This window comes from Gymnogyps californianus, chromosome 10, assembly GCF_018139145.2.
Source record: "Gymnogyps californianus isolate 813 chromosome 10, ASM1813914v2, whole genome shotgun sequence".
Taxonomy (NCBI): Eukaryota; Metazoa; Chordata; class Aves; order Accipitriformes; family Cathartidae; genus Gymnogyps; species Gymnogyps californianus.
Genome location: NC_059480.1, coordinates 5,796,963 through 5,814,969, shown reverse-complemented (window position 1 = coordinate 5,814,969; position 18,007 = coordinate 5,796,963). Strand labels below are relative to the sequence as shown.

General features: G+C 46.5%; 1 protein-coding gene across 3 annotated transcripts in view; it reads right to left on the bottom strand.

Annotated features, from left to right (window-relative positions):
* Positions 1-1,162: 1,162 nt before the first annotated feature.
* Positions 1,163-18,007, bottom strand: part of ST6GAL1 (ST6 beta-galactoside alpha-2,6-sialyltransferase 1) — a 48,698-nt gene continuing 31,853 nt past the window's right edge. For all 3 annotated transcript variants that reach the window (XM_050902832.1, XM_050902830.1, XM_050902831.1), the window contains exons 2-7: positions 17,343-17,470; positions 15,535-16,216; positions 11,536-11,633; positions 6,099-6,200; positions 4,652-4,826; positions 1,163-2,670 (exon numbers count right to left, since the gene is read on the bottom strand). In XM_050902832.1, coding sequence (XP_050758789.1) covers positions 2,429-2,670; positions 4,652-4,826; positions 6,099-6,200; positions 11,536-11,633; positions 15,535-16,165 — 1,248 coding nt within the window. In that variant the 5' untranslated portion in view covers positions 16,166-16,216; positions 17,343-17,470 and the 3' untranslated portion in view covers positions 1,163-2,428. The remainder of the gene's footprint in view (positions 2,671-4,651; positions 4,827-6,098; positions 6,201-11,535; positions 11,634-15,534; positions 16,217-17,342; positions 17,471-18,007) is intronic.

Below are 18,007 nucleotides of genomic sequence, written 5' to 3'. Positions count from 1 at the left end.
TCCCGCTTTCCACATGGATAGAAAGCTGTTCACACTCTGGAAATGGTTAGAGACTGCAGGGGGGATAAGGCTTTTGTTACAGTCTAGCTATTACTGTCCACTAACTTAAACTTGGCCCTTCTAAATACCAGACTTGTCGTCACTTGCAATTTATATTACATTTGGATCTATGTAGCCAAAAAGAGAAAAAAAAGGAGGGTTAACACTGGCCTATTTTAAGCTCTGTCATAATTCCTGTAAAACTCTGTTTAGATTGTAGATGTTGGATCTAGCTAAAACTGTTAGCATAATATTTGAAATTCCATGCCCAGTGCAACACTATTGCCTGTAACTGAGGGCTCTGAAAGACCCTGGGGAGCCCGTGTGACGTTTTGTCCTCTTGCAGGAGGACTGCAGAGGAGCAGGTGGTTTGGGGGACCCCCAGGTGAACAGGAGGCAGACTGTGCTTGCTCCCCGGGGCTGCGCTTGCTCCCCTGCGGCAAGGTACCATCCATCCATTGCACGGCCCAAGCTGAGGACGGCGGCTGGTCCGGTCACCCCAACAGGGGAGGTGGGGGAAAATAACATTGTGAGAAATAACAAATGAGACAGCCTAGGAAAAAAGGCAGAAGCTATTCGAATCCCAACTAAAGACATACTAAGAAGGCAAATCACTGTGGCAGACAACCCCTTGATCCAAGGGCCAGAGGTAGGACTGTTACAAACTAAGAGTGGAGACAGAGAGACATTTGCTATAGCTCTCCCAAACAACCCTGCTGGCTTCTCCTCCATAAGCGCTCTCCTTCCCTAACAGGGACAATGAATGCTTAACAAGACAACTGCTCATGGGCTTCATCGCATTCTTGTCCTAGTGCTCCTTGAGCAGTAGAGTAAGGACCTGAGTTTTTTTACATATATATATGACATGACATACAATTTGTAAACACTGACAGATCCAATCCATCCCAACAGATGGGCGTGCAGAAAGCCAGCCTCAGAGCTGGAGGAACAGCTCCGCAGCGGCCCTCTCCCCAAGATGGGGCAAGAGCCATGGGCTTACTGAAACGAGCAGCTGAGCAGCTCCCTCCCAGCTCTGCCTGCGCTGGTGCAAGGCTGGTACAAGTCCCCAGGGCCACAGAGCAACACCATTTACACTGGTTTCACCAAGGCAAGAACAGGCCAATGACTTCACAGGATTTATTCAAAACAGGAGAAGAAAACGCTTTCTTTACAGACATCATGAAACACATCAGTACGGAAGAGGACAGGGAAGGTGTTCTTGCTGACGTACAGAGATTGCAGAGCTACTACTTCCACCGTGCTGCCATGGGAGAGTCCCCTTGAGCAGAAAAAAGGTGCCCTCCTCAATTCTGCCTGTGTTTCAGCATGAGAAGCAGAGCACACTCTCCCTCCCCACTGCTCATGAAACATGGAAGCGATGCATCTGCTCCTCAGCTATTCAGAAAAAGCACACAGCAGCTGAGAGACCACCTTGGTTAGCTTGCAGAAAACTGGAACTCATCTAGCAGCAGCTACGTGGTATTTCTGTTACCAGAGACAAGCCAGCAAGTAATTTGCCAACAATTGCAAAGGTAGACCAGCAGACAGCTGGAAAGAGGTACCGACTTCCAGTGAGTTCTTGCATTTGTGCCTCAGAGCATCTTCCCCAAAATGTTTCTGAAATAAGGCTTCTTCTGTACCATGCACAGCACTGTACTGGAGAAGTAAATGTTCACTAAAATTTATTTTAAGCAATTAAAAAAAAAAAGTAAAAAGATTAAAAAGCCTTGCAAGAATCACCGAATTGTGAATTGCCTCCCTCTTCCTTTGCCAAAAATGCCACCTGAATGGTTTCAGAAGTCTTACAATTTGAAAGGAAGCTGCCATGGTTATTTTACAAACTGTTTATAAAATCAAATATTTTGGACTAGGAGTTTAGGTTATCAGTACACAGCTTTGACAGTGTTTCCATAAACCAGCCCTGCTCCAAAGAGCTCCTAGGACTATAGGAACAAGTTTTAAATTATTTTTCTTGTTTCTCAGTGGACCAGGTTTTTGGCTGTCATAATCCCTTTGAAGCAAACCGAACTATATTCAGCATTTGATCCTGACTTGTGCAATGTCTGCTTAGAAAGCATCTCCTGCGCCTCCCATACACCATGATCGGTTGAGATGAAGACAGAGATATCCACCTGCTGCATGAGCCTGGCTCCACCAGGAGTAAATTTATTGCAGTGGCTCACGCAGATACCGTGTGGATGTACCGCAACGTATTAACACCGCCTTACAGTTAGGAGAAGTTAGGCAACGAAGTCCTAAGAGCAAGTGTTGCAACACAGAAGAGCTGTCAAAACACACCAGTGCTTAGACCTAACAAATCTGACAACCCTGATTTAAAAAGTGCTTTGACAGTCAAGAAAAATTCCTAAACACACTAAAAACCGATCCGCTAGCAATGTACGTTTCGGAAGCCAGGCAAAGTAACTTTCCCATGAGTATAGATGTCCTCGTCTGTGCCCTGGTTTATATGCTTCACCAAGTTTTTCTCAAACAGGAGGGGATGGTAAGCTCCCATGGTACAGGCACGGTCGTGAAACTTCTGGTAATAGTGGCAAATGTCCGTCTGCCGTTTGGAAGGGAGAAATTCGTACACGTCCACTTCATCACAGAGCGTCATCATGATCACGATGCCTAGAGAGGGAAAGAAAGCAGACATCCCCATGTCAAACCAGAGAACTGATTAAACATTCCAGCGAGACAGGCGGTCAGCAAGGAGCACCCAGCTCCAAGGGGAAGAGTTTCCTTTTCGAATGTTCAGACGAGAAGGGGAGAAAACAGGTCTGGCCAGATGGGGCTGTTTTCTGAAGCCCTCTCTTGCAAAGTGTATGATTGACTTGATTACAGCAGATTGGTTACAGCGACAGCCATGCCAAAAGGCCGATTTTTAAGAGTGCTACCATTCTCCGTGACCTTCATGGAAACTTGGGTGTCTGCCAACCGTGCACTACAATTAGCTGATCCAAACAGGCCATCTCAAACCTGCTTGGGTAAGCAGTGATGAGACCTTCATTTTTTCCCCACCTGCCTCAAGTGAGTGCAGGGGATATGAAAGCAACTGTGCTTGGAGATGGGTCACGGAGCCTGAGCAGCCTCTGCTCTTCAGGCTCCCCCCGCTCCCCCGCAGCAGAGCATTGCTGCCCTCCTCTGTCTTCTGACAGGCACATGAGCCACTTGAGGACATTCACGCCAGTGCTGGGCTCAGACCTGTCAGCCTTCTGGCCAGATCAGAAGTAAGCCACAGTTATTGGCTACTTTTCTTCCAAGTGCAAGAAATAGCAAGAATATACTAGGGAAATAGAACCAATGTATAATATCACAGAAAATTCATGCAGTATCCGAGACATCAGGGACCATGCGTGATCAGAGGAACACAGTTTACAAGACATTAGAAGAACCCATCCATGAAACCACTTGTTTAACTAAGGTGCATTTTAAACACGTTTTCATCCACCTTTTCAAATGACAATTTTCATTCATGCTTAGGCCTTCCAGGAAACCCAGAGCTGCAAACTGGAACTTGTCTGTGCCCCTGAGTCTGGCGAGGTGACTTGTTTTACAAAGCAGGTAACTTGGCCCAAAGTTAAGCCACAGAGGAATTTGCTGTCTGATGTGGCCCAGTGCCTGCCTTCAAGACCCTAACTCCAGTTAACAACAATTTTGCTGCTGAAGTCATTGACTATGCTGTTATGCAGTTGTTCTGCACACTGATGCAATAGGTGCTGGGCCAGAGCAAGGTTGTGGAAGAAAACTAGACATTTGACTGGCAAAAACAAGAAGCAACTCTGTTCACACAGAGGTAGAAGGGTGCCTGTGCCCCAGCAGCGATGGGAGCCGAGACGGGAGCAGAGGAGGGGCTGAAGCACAGCAGTTGGACATCCACGTGGCAAACAAGACCATACGTCTACGCTGTGATTTCAAATACATGTGAACTTCCTGAAAAGTTCACTCCTTTTTATTCAGCTGGTCATGAGATCTGCTCTCCAATAAGAAGGAAAAGCTTTGCTACAGCAGAATGTAAAATGAGCCTCTTTGCCGAGAGGCTGGATTTAGCATGCTGACAAACAAGACGTTAGCATGCTGAATAAGGGGGAATACCACTGAACTTTTCAGGGCAACTATTCAGTCTGACCATTCCCACCCCCCCAGCAAGTCTTTAGCTATATATATTTTTCCATATATATTTCCATATTTATATATGGAAAGCATAAACAGGCAAGCACTTAGATTTCATCTGCAGTAACCAGATTTATTTGCCTGACAAGATCTGAGCCCGCAGGAGCTGTATCCTTCCTCTCGCACCCCGTGGGAACTGCTCTGGTGCTAGAAGCTAGAAATCTTAGAGACCATCTCGATGTTGCAACCTGCTCTCCTGTTTCCACATGGAACCAGACCATGTTTGTAACTGCTGTTTCAGAGGGGTGCTGCAAACCGCTTACTTTAACACAACTGAGCTGCTACTTTAAAGACAGGAAGCTTAAATTTTGGCATAAGACAAACACTGTAAAAGCAACTCTGATAAGCACCGTAAATCCACAGTTGTCTTTGAAAAAAGGCATCCTGGAGAGTTCCTGCCTGCAAACTGAATGGGAAGTTTAGAGGGCAATTATCTTACCAAGCATTCCTGACGATGGTGGATTAGGCTGAATATGCTCCAGGGAATTCTCCTGCAGAATATCCCAGAGTTGCCACTGCATTTTTGGATTCAGGATATAGAAGGGCTGCTCTGGATGTGTACTACGATATGACTTATAGCTTTCAAAAAAGTTGTAGTCTGGTTTTCTGTACCACTGCAAAACAGAAACAAGAAGTCAGACTGTTTATTTCTAGCCTACTCTTTCCTGTAACCAACAGGAAACGGGGACGAGTGAACCTGCTGCTGCCAGGGGGAAAAGGTCCTGCTATACCTACACACGCTCACTCACTGTCCCCCACCACCTCATCTGCCCCTCGAGTCACTGTGGTGACTTGACTCAGTGAACAGAGCAGGGAAAACCCAAATCTCAGTGAAGGACCATTAAATGACATCAGCACCTTGTATAATTTCATTCTCCGCCCCCCAATAGCAGATGATGTTGAGAACTCTGCCTTAAATGTTACAGATCCTGACCCCTGTCCACACTGGAGTGCAAAGCATCCTATTCTGCAGGCAAGTGTCCCCAGCACAGCCTCCTAAACCAGGCTGAGCTGATTTGTATCCTAAAACTTCCCCTTTCAGTAAAAACACTTAGGAAGGGCTTATGTTTTCTTAAAGTCATTTTGAGATTTTTTTTTCCTATGCTAAAAATATCCCATCCTGGTTTTACTGACTCTTAAACATGCTGTACATACACCCTCATGTCTCCTGGAGGTGTGGGACTGGACACAAGAATAAACATCAGTGAGAAAATAGGAAATGCAGCCCAAAGAAAGGAACTCAAAGACCTCTCAGTTACAGACAGAGCTTAAAATAAGAGTAAAGAATGGAATATTCACTCCTACCTGCTTTCATCCTGAGCCTCCAAAGCTCATCACTTATCAAATAACGCCCTTTTGTACTCAAAATGAAAAGTGAATGCTAGAGGGATTGCAACACCTACAAGTGAAAGTCTAGCTGACACAGAGAGGAGACATTCGGAAAGATCTTCAGAGGATTTCCCAATCTGTTCATAATGTATCCAGTATATCTCAGGTCTGACTGGTGGTTGAAACGTCCAAGCATCAGTCCTCAGCAAATCTTACAGCAACTGTCAGAAAGAGGAGATCATCCTCTGACAAGATGACAACTGCTGCAGCCAGCAGTGACCTCCTCCCTACGGCATCAGCCCATGGGAAAGTAAAGGTGGTGACCCGTTACACTTGGCCTGAGGCCCTTCACAGGGATCAGGAACACGGAAGTGTTTCCCTAGGAGCACCCATCCATGGGATACTTGCAGAAGTACATACGGATATATCCATGATAACGAAGAGGTAAACAAAAACGGTCTTAAAATGAGTGACTGACCACATTAGGAAGAAGCGGGTTAACAGATGCACTTCAAAGCATACAAATCTGATTTTATTTACAGAAAACTCAGCCTTACCTCATGAATTTCTGCATGATATGGTGCTGGATCCCAGACAATTAAGATTCCAGTGTTATATAGCGCTTCCCTCAGGAACTGCTGCTCCTCAACAGTTACAAGCTTGAATAACAACAACAAATACAATAATATACAGTATGCTGTCAGAATTAGCAGGCAGCCAAGTGGTAAAACATACCTGAATACAGCCACAGCCACCCCACTCCCGGTTACTGAGCATGCCCCACTGCATGCAGGCAAGGGCACAACCCCCAGTGATGCCCTTCCAATGCCCACTCCAGTCCTATCTGGTAGCACAGGATTTAGTGGAGAGTCACAAGAAAAACTGCCATTACGCTTTGCAAGGTTTTCGCTACCCATCTTCAATAATAAAATAAGGACAGGACCCGCAGAGTGACCCAGCTTGTACGATGGACACCATCGCTACAACTACCAGAAGCAGGTGGGAATATCACTTGCTGCCACCAGTCGCCAGGACAGTGCAGGAAGAGTCTAATGCAAACACACTGTTGGCTTTATCAAGAACCTTCATTTGAACCAAAAAAGGTCTGCACATGGGTGGTTTCTCCTGAGCAGCACGAACTCAGGCAGCCAGGGCTCAGCGCTGGGCGAACTTGCTGTGAGACCACCGGTGCAAGAGACAAGACCCCACGGCAGCCCAGCTGACCCTGCCTTGCACTGAGCCCCACCTCGCCTCTCCAGAGCAGGGTGGTGCAACTCGGGCAAGGGAGGTTTGAATCTCATGAAAGCAGCAATGAGAAGGAAAGCATCACAACAGCAAAGCACACGGGCTAGAGACAGTATTGGTGGAGAGAGACTGCTCCACCAGAGGCTTTCCCAAATGAACAAAACCAGGTGGTTCGAACTGAGAAGTTGCCCTCTACGGTCTGGACGCAACCACCACAGCTCGTGACACCTGAGGGTAACCCAGGTCTGCAGCAAAAAGCAAACAGTCAGAATCAAATGAGACAGGGACTGATCTCCTGTCCTCCCCACCCAAAAGCATAACCTGTACAGGCACAGCTTGTAAACATCTGCTGAAGAAAAGCATCATCATAAAAATCAGTCCCCATTTGTCCTGATTTTCTCCACGGATCTAATTAAGAGCTAGCCAATTTATCCTTGAGTATCCCGGCTGCCCCGAGCAGCAGGCTGCCTTCCTGGCTCTCCCCATAACCAGAGCACGAGGACGCTCTGGCCAGCCCAGATGTGAATTATTCCAAAAGCGAAAAGGGTTTCCTCGCATCTGTTCTTAACTCTGCAGGATTAGGCTTTGGCCTTGACCACGTGTACTGCCTGGTTTCATTTCCTTACCATAGCTAAAATATGTAGGCCACTTGTTAGCTGGAGTGTGCAGCGCTGCAGGTGTGAACTTCTGCCTCTGGTCCGTGGACACCAGAGGCAAGGAGAGGGCACGGCAGCTGGCACCAGCCGTCCCCTTAGCCAGGTACAAGTGGGATGGAGCACCACAACAGGACAGGAATAGGGCAAGGAACACAGGCGCTCGATTTTCATTTCGTTGTTTCTATTTAAAGGCTAGAAATCTTTCAGGAACTTTTCTGAGGTGAAACACGTGAAAGGAGGATTCAAGAGAGACTGAGCATCAGAGAAAGCAAAGGTCAGCCAAGCAAAGCCACGTGAGTTGGCAGAGGCACACAAACCCCTAGAGAGCTGTGACAGGCACAAAAGCAAAGGGATAAGGAACCAGGTGGGGAGCACCTCCGCAGCCACAGGGTGTTTGCTGTTTCCTTTGCCACAGCACAGAGCTGGCTCTTGGCACTACTAGTTATCTATCGGTCACTTAACCCGTTTGCTGGAGGAATCTGGCTCCCCAGATACCTTTAGTGCCTATTTGTTCTGTTTAATAGCGACTGATTCTTTCTAAGTAAATTCACTTAACTTGCTAAATGAATTATTTGTCTTGCCCAGCTTTTTGATCCTAATTAGTTAACTGATCTATTGATTTCCTAGCTAATTTGTTCTTTAGCCAATTCACTGTTTAGCAAGTATCTTGCTAATACAGCCCCTACCCTCCTGGTACGTTTATTGACCATTTCAAAACCAGTTCCTTCTCTCTGGCTACCACAGTCAATGCCCTGTAATCTAAACATGCTCCCCTTTCCCATCACAATCTTACTCCATTCCACCAATGTGCTATCTGCTTTCTCTTCCTCCCCGCAGACTTGTTAGTGCCAATAACAGCAAACACAGCCAAAGCAGAGAGTGCTCTCCATGACAGTGAGAAGCCAGCCAAGGAGAACTGTAAACAGAGGCTGGGAGAAACGAGGTACTCTGGTCCTTTGTCAGCTCTGCAGAAAGGAGCTGGGACTACAGAATGACATTAGCACTCCCCACACACACTCTTCAGCCCTTATTTTCACAAGATGTGACTGCTTTCCCAGGGCAAATCGATGCCTTGCATAAGACCACAGGAAAACATGCCATTAAAGGAAGCAGTGCTGATGAACCAGTGAAGGTCTAAGAAAATAAGCAAGGCAATGTTAAAGAATGTCTTTATTTAGAACAACTACCAAGCTTGTGGACCTACAAGCCTATCCTCAGATCTGAGGATCCCAAATTTCTCCCCCTCCTGCCAGTATCAATCTATTAATCTTTCCATATGCACACAGATGTACAAGATAACTCACTCTACTGTTAAAACCATCTACCCCCAGATATGTGCTAGAGACTGGTCAGCAAGTTACAGAAAAATATCTTAAAATAATTATTAAGCAACTTAGGGCCACTGGCCACACATGCCAAAGGGATACTACTCGATACAGACTAGTTTTGACAGATTAGGTTCAGGAGATCCCATTTCCTTCATTTTGGGAATGGACTGAGGATTGATCAATAGTAAGAGCCAAAATAAGAGCAGCCAAGCCACAATCCCATCCCTGTCCCAGTGACCACTTATAATATAAGAAAAGTCAAACCCAGAACAAGAGCAAATTACAGCTTGTCCAGCCAGTACCTGATGCCTGCAAGAGCTCTCTGCAAGGCAAGGCACAGCTCCTGCAGCAAGGTGAAAACAAAACATGATCAGGCAACCCCACTAACAAGAAGGTTAAAATGATGTCACCACGACTAGAACAGCACTGAACCATTAAAAGTGCAAATAAAAATGCAGAAGAAAACCAGGTTCCCCATCCAGTGATCCCTGAAGATAATAGGGACTGCAATTAGAGCTGTTCAGCTTAGAAACTCCATAAGAGAAACTCCTGCACTATTCACATGGAGAGCATCTTTTGCCCTGTTCAGCAGTTAGATCAACACTGCATTTTGAGTTAATTTTAGCCTCTAAAAGCTGCAACAATTTTGCTCTCCCTGTAATTGAAGTTTTCTAAGCTGGTGTCTCCATTCAGAAGGGACGGTGGCAGATGAAAAACATCACCCATGGCTGCAGGCTGATCTGCATGGAGAACAGAAGCACTATAATGACATCGCTATAACTACACTTGGTCCAGGATAAGAGCATCCACATGGAGGAGTTAGTACTGCTATATTTCAGCTGTACAACCACTGGGTTACCCTCCTCCCTGTGCAGATAACCCTGGTATCACACAGGTCACATACATGGTTTTGCTGGTAAATGGTAAATGGTCTCATATCACAGTAAGTTTGGCAATGAGCACATCCTCCAGAGAATGTTTTCTTACGTGATAACGCCTATCTGACATCATAAAAATACACACAGAAGGGAAAGATATGAAAATGGAGAGGTCAAACAGGGCAGAGGAAGAAGGATGTCAGTAGCCAGATACATCTGCTAAAACCAGATTGGTTCAGAAAGGACAAACTGTCCCACATCTGACTGGTGGTTTAATGCTAGCAGAATCGAGATGCAGCAATCAGCAGAACAGAGCACAGTAGCAAGGGAAGAAGGCGAGACCCAAGAGCAGAAGGAGGTAGCAACAGCATTTGCACAAGGAGCAAGAATGTACTTTGAAAGACACACAAAATGAACTAGGGAAACTGGTTACAAGCTAGCTCCACGTCTTGCCTTTGAAGACAATAGCCAAGCTCCTGCTGCTGCTTTGAGAAACTTCAAACCTTGTTACATGGCAGCACCCATGGACTCCTCACACAGGAGCAGATGAGAAAACGCCAGGCCTATAAATCTCAGCTTTGGGGTGAGGAAAGGAAACCGCCTTTTTGCTTCCGGAGTACAAAGGCTATGCTTCAGTTCCCCATCTCTCCCCCACTCACCCCCTCACTCTTCATGTGCCCACAGCCTCCTCCCCCTCCTCCCGGGTGAGGAGGTGCTCGTACTCTGTGCTGCAATGCTGCACCAGGTCTTTCATCCAACAACTCTTGGCCTATTTGGTATTTTACTGTCCCACTCCATTCCCTCACCAGCACACACTACTGTGATTTCCTCTTCTCTCTGCATGTCTACACTTGAAAATTTCTCCCCCAAAATGGGTAAAAATGAAGGGTAACAGCTATATGGAAGTAGAGTGCAAACACTGTCTGAGATGTACCTAGAGCAGTGACGGTCTCTGTTGTGGGTCTCACTCTGCTCCTGAACGGGTGGCATACTAACCCTGCTAACATATTGCTAGACATGGTCCTAACCACTGAGAGTCTGCTTCAAAGCCTACTGAAGTCCACAGAAAATTAGCAGAGGGACAGCCTCATACCTAGAAAGAGCTCTCAAAGAGTCAGGGAAAATTTAACTCGGTAAGCAACGCCTTGCATTAAAGGTACTTTCTGCCATGCTCTGTAATGAGGTCCTGGACCCTCCAACTCACTCACCAGAGTCCATACCCTCTCCTGGCTCTGTGCAGGCTACAGCTCTAAAGGTGGGTCCTTTGCCAATTGTCTTCAGCCATTTAACAGCCCTGGTTAGTGTTATCTACAGAATCTGCAGCATCACTGGGCAGAAAAGAAGTACTGTTCTTTTATTAAAAGCCAAATAAACTTCCTTCATTCTTCATACCCATTTCTGGGGCAGGCACAACTCGTCTCTTGGCACACCTCGGTTTGCCAAGCAGTGTTAGCTGAGCTGCGGTGTCGTTCCTGCCTCACGCTCCCAAAACACAGCAGCAAGCGTGCAGCTGGCCTTCCTGTACTAATCAAGAGGCTTCGAGCCAAGACAAAAATCAAATTACCTTGTGCCTGCCGTAAATCGCAAGCAGGCTACTGCAGGTTCGCTAGCACGTGCTAGTTTAACTGCAGTAACCTCAGATTTACCAACTGTCCCCCATTACAAGGGAAGACGTTCCCATCCTACAGCTATCTGCTAGGGACAGGAGAAATCGGATGGAAAGCCCTATTCTCCCCAACTTCATTTTAAAGACCTCCCAGCAGCAGATGAACCCAGAAGCCCCATGGCTGTTGTTATTTCAGCCTGCTGCTCAGCTCCCAGGCAGCACAGGGGAGGTATGCAGCTCTGCCACGCTTGGCCCATTTGGCACATGTTTGTCAGACCTACCTGGGAGTTCACGAGACGAATTGTTGTCTTTTGCCCCACATCTTCTTGAAACCCCTTGATAGGAGCCCCATTGAATCGCAAGATGGCATCGTGGCTGTCTGAAAGCAAAACAGAGTGAAAACCTGTGAGCTAACAACTGGTTTTTGAGTGATAAGAGAGACATGTAATAGGTTATTCACCTGCATTTCTAATACAATCTGGCTAGTCCCTGGCTTTCCACATAACAACTAGAAGTACCAAGCCAGATTCTGTAGAAGAAGTTGTTAGTCTAACTTCATGATCAATACACTTTTAAAAATCCAGTTTTTAAAATTACAGTCCACTGCAAGGCTGAGAGCAACTCTAGCATTTGCTCTGCATGGAGGAGCGCAGCGTTTCCCTCCCTCTCCCTCTTCTTCCTTCCAAACACTTTACCAGGAGATAGACCGATATACAATTAATTTACCATGTGGCTGGCTGCAATCTAAAGAACTAGGAAATAACAGCGAGCCAGCATCCTGTCTTACAGCCTGGAGGTTGACCAGCCTGAGAAACATGTATAATAACCACAGTGGAAAGCGAAGCTGACTTCAGCCTGCCAGCGTACCTCCCACGTTACAGAAATAAAACCACCGCTGTGCATTTAACAGGCACGGCTTGTTACATGCCTCGGGATTCACTGCATTTTCCTCTGCTGGCATCATCTCTTAAGATAGCACAGCATTCCTCCAGCCCCCTCCTCTGCCTTGGCACAGCTGGCCACGCTGCCGTAATGCCATGGAGCCAGGCTGCTGCTGCGGCACAGAGGGCGTTCGTGCCCATCACCCTGGCACCCCAGCTTCTCCATACCTACTGGCTACATTTGGATAGGAAACCTTTCACGTGATCAGAGGCGTTGAGTTAGAGGAGCAGGACCAACTTGCCTGCCTTTGTGCTGAGGCCCCACAACCACAGCTCATGGCAGCTGCAGCTGGGGTCTGTGGGGAATTGCCGAGTCCCCAGCCAGGGCAGAAGGGCTCGCCTGGTCCCGAACCAGGTCTTTTTGAGATCATTTTCTTGAAAACAGGGGTGTTCTCACAACCAATGCTGGAGGATCAGTAATCACTGGCAGTGAAGACTAGTTTCTCAGCTACTTTATCCTCGTAGACAAGTGGATCTTGTTTAGAGCCCTTGCAAAGCAACACACAAAACTCAGAAAGGTGATGTTTCCAGAAAAAATGTGTCCACGCTGAGAAGCAGCTCTGTAGTTACCACTACAGACCCTTAACTCCGCATCCTACCTTGCATCCATGGAGTACAGGGTTATAATTTCCCCATATAACTTCAGCCAGACACCAAGTGTTATTATGCCTTAAATTTGCATTTTAAAAGGATGTTTAATGACTGCACAGGCAGAGTAGCTGGCGCTCTGAAGCACTGTCTCCAGGTGGTTGTGCTGCACTCGGTATCAGATTTTTCACTGGCAATTCATAACCTCCAATAACACCAACAGCCCAGTAAGATATGAGCTGCTTGTTTACAAGCTTCTACCCGTTCTGCTCTGCCAGCCTCCCTTACGTTGAGTAATTGCTCATTTGATATCTTAATGTGATTACACAGAACAAATATTTCCTGGAATAATAATTCAGCAATCTGTTGTGCTCATCTATGCAAATGCTTCATTTTAAGCCTCCCAGATTTAGTACCTTTTTGGCACCTTCCTCTAACAAAACCACGGCTTTTCCTACATGGAAATACTTCAGGTCAAAACTGGGAAAAAAATGTACATAAATATAGTGAATACTCCTGAATCCTTTGATATTCATCCTGCCCAGCTCAAGGCTGCGAGTGCCCAAAACTCTGCAGTATCACTAGCAGAGATGACTGCTTGAGCAGAAAGGTTAAAGTCTGCGACCCAGGCGTGAGGAACGCAAGCCAGGGACACCAGCAGGGGTTAATGGCATTCGCCTCGGGCACATTACACAGTGACCTTTCCAGCATCCATCCCTTGTGATCTGGAACAAACTGGTGCTTCAGTTTCGGGGACAGGCTCAGAGACCGGCTGTAGGAACAATGAAATGGCTTTCCACATCTGACGTCCTTTCAGCTGTGCCGCAGCCAGAGCACAGCCCATTGCACTTCTCGGCTGCTCCGATACCGAATCCAGTGCTCGCATGGACTGCATTACAACACGCCATAAACACCACCCTCAGCTCTTGAGAGGGTGTCCTTACAGAGGAGCAAGCAGTTTTACCAGTATGCTGGAGTCTAACAGAGACACCCTTGGAGACAAGCCAGCTGTGTAAAGGGAGGGTGTTCAACAGAAGGTCACTTCTGTGGAAACCTTTAGCTACCGAACTTCAAGAGGCACTTAAACAAGCCAAGACAGGTACTCAAAGGAAAAGTCAGAACTGGCTTCCCAAGTCTTGACCCACCTGGCCTCAAACACTCCTAAGAGGCGGAAACAATTACATCAACCAGCTCCCACCCGTAATTTTTATCAGGAGGCAATGCTATCCTGGTTCCATACCGCCATTATCTTTTCATTGCATCTTTCATAGCATTTTAACACACTTCAAACTGTTCAACCTCATTCTAGCGCCTGCCCACCTGCCCTGTGGAGCAGAGAGGAGTTTGGGGGAGAACTTCTGAGCAAGTACCAGAACAAACCCCTGACCCTCCCACGAGCATCTGGGGACTACGATTCTGAAGGCTTTGCCCAAGTTGTCCATGAATAATGTATTAAAAGCTATCTATCTACTTGTTTCAGAGGATGAAGGCTACTTGCAGCTTAGTGCAGGCCAAAAGGGACCTGATCCAACAGACAACTTACGGACACACTGAAGTCTGCAAACAATTTCCACTGGAGAGAACACCCATAGGCTTTAAAACTTCTCCTGCAGTGAAGCTGCGGTTCAGCAAAGTGTGAATCTTAACTGAGCCTCAAACAACAATTAATGAAGAAAGCTGAGGGAACTGCAGGCACAAGAGAATTTTCTGCCAGGCACAAAATCCTGAGCTGAAGGGTGGAGAGCTGGTTTCCCCTGCATGGTGCTTTCTTAAAGACACAAAATGCTTTGGTATCAAAACATGCTACTTTATAATCCACAGTACAAGACCAATGCTTCAGCATTTATTAATTAATGCATTAACCTCAGATAAATATGGTCAGATAAGACTTTGCAAAGCATCACCAAACTATCTAAAGAAGAGAGAAAATAAAGCCCTGTAAAATTTTTCCATGGTCTCCTGGGCCACTCAAACTCAGCCATTGCCTCATGGTTCAGAATGAAGCAGTGCCACTTTTGGGAAGCCATGAGCAAGAATTACAGCGTCACTAAGGTTGGAAGGGACCTATGAAGATTGTCTGTACCCAGCCCCTCTGCTCAACGCTGGGTCAACTACAGCAGAGTGCTCAGGGCTGTGTCCAGTGGAGTTTTTTCCCTTTAGTGTTTTCTTTTACTTCTTCTCTGAAGAAGTCTTTCTGAATGAAAAATTTTCTGACTGTTGACTGTACAATGAGCGCATTGGCATTACTCAATCCACCCCAAACCCTCTCAAGAAACAAACACTTGAGGAACCAAGACCTCTCCCTGGTATCCAGTATTAGTGCTACCCTCTAGTGATGCCAACGCAATCGTGAAAATTGAAAGGACTAGCTGGAATAGAACTACCTGCACATACATCATGTCCTCTCAGCTCAAGCCAACCCTTCCACTCCCTTGAGGCTTGCCCATTTTGGTCCGCCCAAGGTCTAAGGCTCACAGGCACTGTGATCTAGGGCATCATAATGCAGCCCACGCTGTGCAGTGTGTACGCTCAAGAGAGGAAGGGAGAATCTGATCATTACTCCCATCTCCTCCCAGGCTGTAATGTTCACTAACTTTAGAAGAAGTTTAAGGATAATATTTCAACTTACTTTAAACACCTTTGTGACCACACCAGAGACTTATTGGTAAGAGCATGACAGTAGGTTACTTTTATTCAGCGTAAGTTATAAAACAACGTTATTTGACTTTATGCTAATAGAAAGATACCAACCTATCTCTTGTCCCAAATGAGATGATTTCAGAGACCCTGCTGAGGACACGACAGCACAGCGACCCAGGCGGCCCACTGTTTCATTGAGGCTTTTTCCTGGTAGGTATTGCTGCCATTCAGAGGTATCAAAAGGACCATCTGATCCCTGTATCATGGTCACATTCACCCTGTCCCGTAGCTGGCAGAGCAGCTTCTCTGGGCTGAGTTTAACCGCATTCCTCTTCCCCTTGTAAGTCACATTGTACTTGTTCATAGACAGGTAGTTTTTTCTGACCTTCTGCAGCCTGGGTATGAGATTTCTGGATGAACTGTCCTTATCCCATACCTTCACAGAGTCTGCTGCTTTCTTGGACTTTTCGGCTGTTCCAGAGGTGCTGCCTTTTACTTTGTTGTGGTTACCAAACCACGTTTTGGGTATCTGATCCAATTCACCAGCTGCTTCACGGAAAAGGCCCTGTGATTTAAGCGGGTTCCATTTTTCTGAAGTCCTGTGAACCTGCAAATCATTGTTCTCCGTCTTGAAAGGAACGTAGTAGCTTCTTCTCGTCTCTCTCCACAAGCAAACTGTCAGCGCTACCAGTACTACCACAAGAACACACATGAATTTTTTCAACACATTGATGTGAACCATAGTGTACGGTGCATCCAAATGGGACACTGAACACGGGGCAGGAAGCTGGTCCTGGGAGAGAGGAACACATCTCAGTCAGGGCTGCGTGCACAGGCATGCACATATATAAAGTTATAAACACCAGTGTGCAGGCGAGGGGAGAGGGAGAACATAGGGGTAATTTTAAAATTTCAGGCTGTTTAAAGATCTCATTTCAAAGTCCACCACCTCAAACATCAAACGGAAAGGCTTGAGCTGGCTATTAGCCATCACACGCTATGTAATGGTGATCTGAGGCCACTGCCAGTTAAACTTTTTTCTATTCCCTTCCCCAAGTGACAGCCAAGCTGAACACAGCCAATATCATACCAGCAGCAGGGTAAGTCTCCACTTTTCTTTCCTTCACCTCCCACCCCAGCAGGCAATATCCAAATCCCACCACCAGCATTTCCAGAACTGAGCTTCTACTTGACCATAGGCACGAACACTAATGAAGCACACAATGAGGCATATAACTGTTGAAATAAAAGCTGTGAGTTCATGAACAGCGAGAGTTTCACCAGCCTGGTACTGACACACTTGGTGACTTCACAGGAAACTCCTGCAAGCCTGCCGTAGGCTGAGTGCGCTCCCAACATGAAACCTCACTAAACAGCTGCTGGGAGCCAATTAATCCACAGCAGGGTTTGATGCATGTTTGGGTTCATAAATGCACTTTGATAAGCATTACTCAAGGTATGTTACCCCTGCAGAAAGCAAAGCCAGATCCGGTTGTACAGTACTGCCTGTCCTCTTCTGCACTGCCTCATATTAGCAGACACCTCCAGCTCCCATTATGTTATAAGAGGGGGCAATTCAATAGCAGGGGTGCCCAAAGGGCAGCTCAACCTAGGCAGCACAAAGGGCTGGTGTAGGAAACATATGCTGAGGCATAAACACCTCGTGAGCGGCGCACTGGACCACTGAAGACAGGAGGGCAGCTGCTCATTTCCCCACGTGGCTGCTCCGGGATGTGTCCAAGAACATGGGAGCAGTACAGAGACACCAGGTGTCCCAGTGCTCCTCAGGAGACAAACACATGCAGATCACTAGCCATCCTAGAGATGCCCTAGTGACAAATCCCTCCTTGAGCAACTTGCTGAAAGCAAGCTGTGCTAAGCTGTGGTATTGAGAAGCCACTGAGCTACCAACGTACTACCTGGGGATAAAGCAGCAGCTCTCCAGCTCAGGTCATTTTTGGCTGTTGGCAGATTTTCTTCCAAGAGGTTAAGCAGGCTATCCCAAAACACAACAGTTCTGTGACACACTGAAGAGTTCAAGAAACACCTGCAAAATAAGATGAAAAAAAAAAAACCTATTATGGAAGAACCTCATGGTTGTATGGATGAGCAAGTATTTTCTCAGATAAGCCCTGCGGTCCCACAAAAGCTGTGACCCAGGCATGGAAGGGCCAGCAGCAAACACATTAATACCACATAAGCCTTTTAAACACTTAAATGCCCACTCAAAATGGGCATCTTCTTTCTTAGTCTGAAATCTACTCTCAGCTAAAGCAGGAACCAGTTCGCAGGCTGCTTGCTCTATGCTCCCACCAGACTGACAGCCTTCTCCGTAGAGAAGGCTCTGAGCAGTGGATACACCAGCAATACAGTCAAGGAAAAATCCCAGTGCTGATGCTTAACACAACGAACAGGGGAAAGGAAAGAAAAAGCTAACTTTTCCTAGGGAAATATCTTACTTGGGCAATTCACGCACTCTTTCTCAAATGCAATGGCAGAGAAGACCCCCTGCTTTTTTGGAGCGAGTCGTATGAAAAGTTGCTTTATAATATATATCTTAATCCACAGGTCTTCACAGAATAGA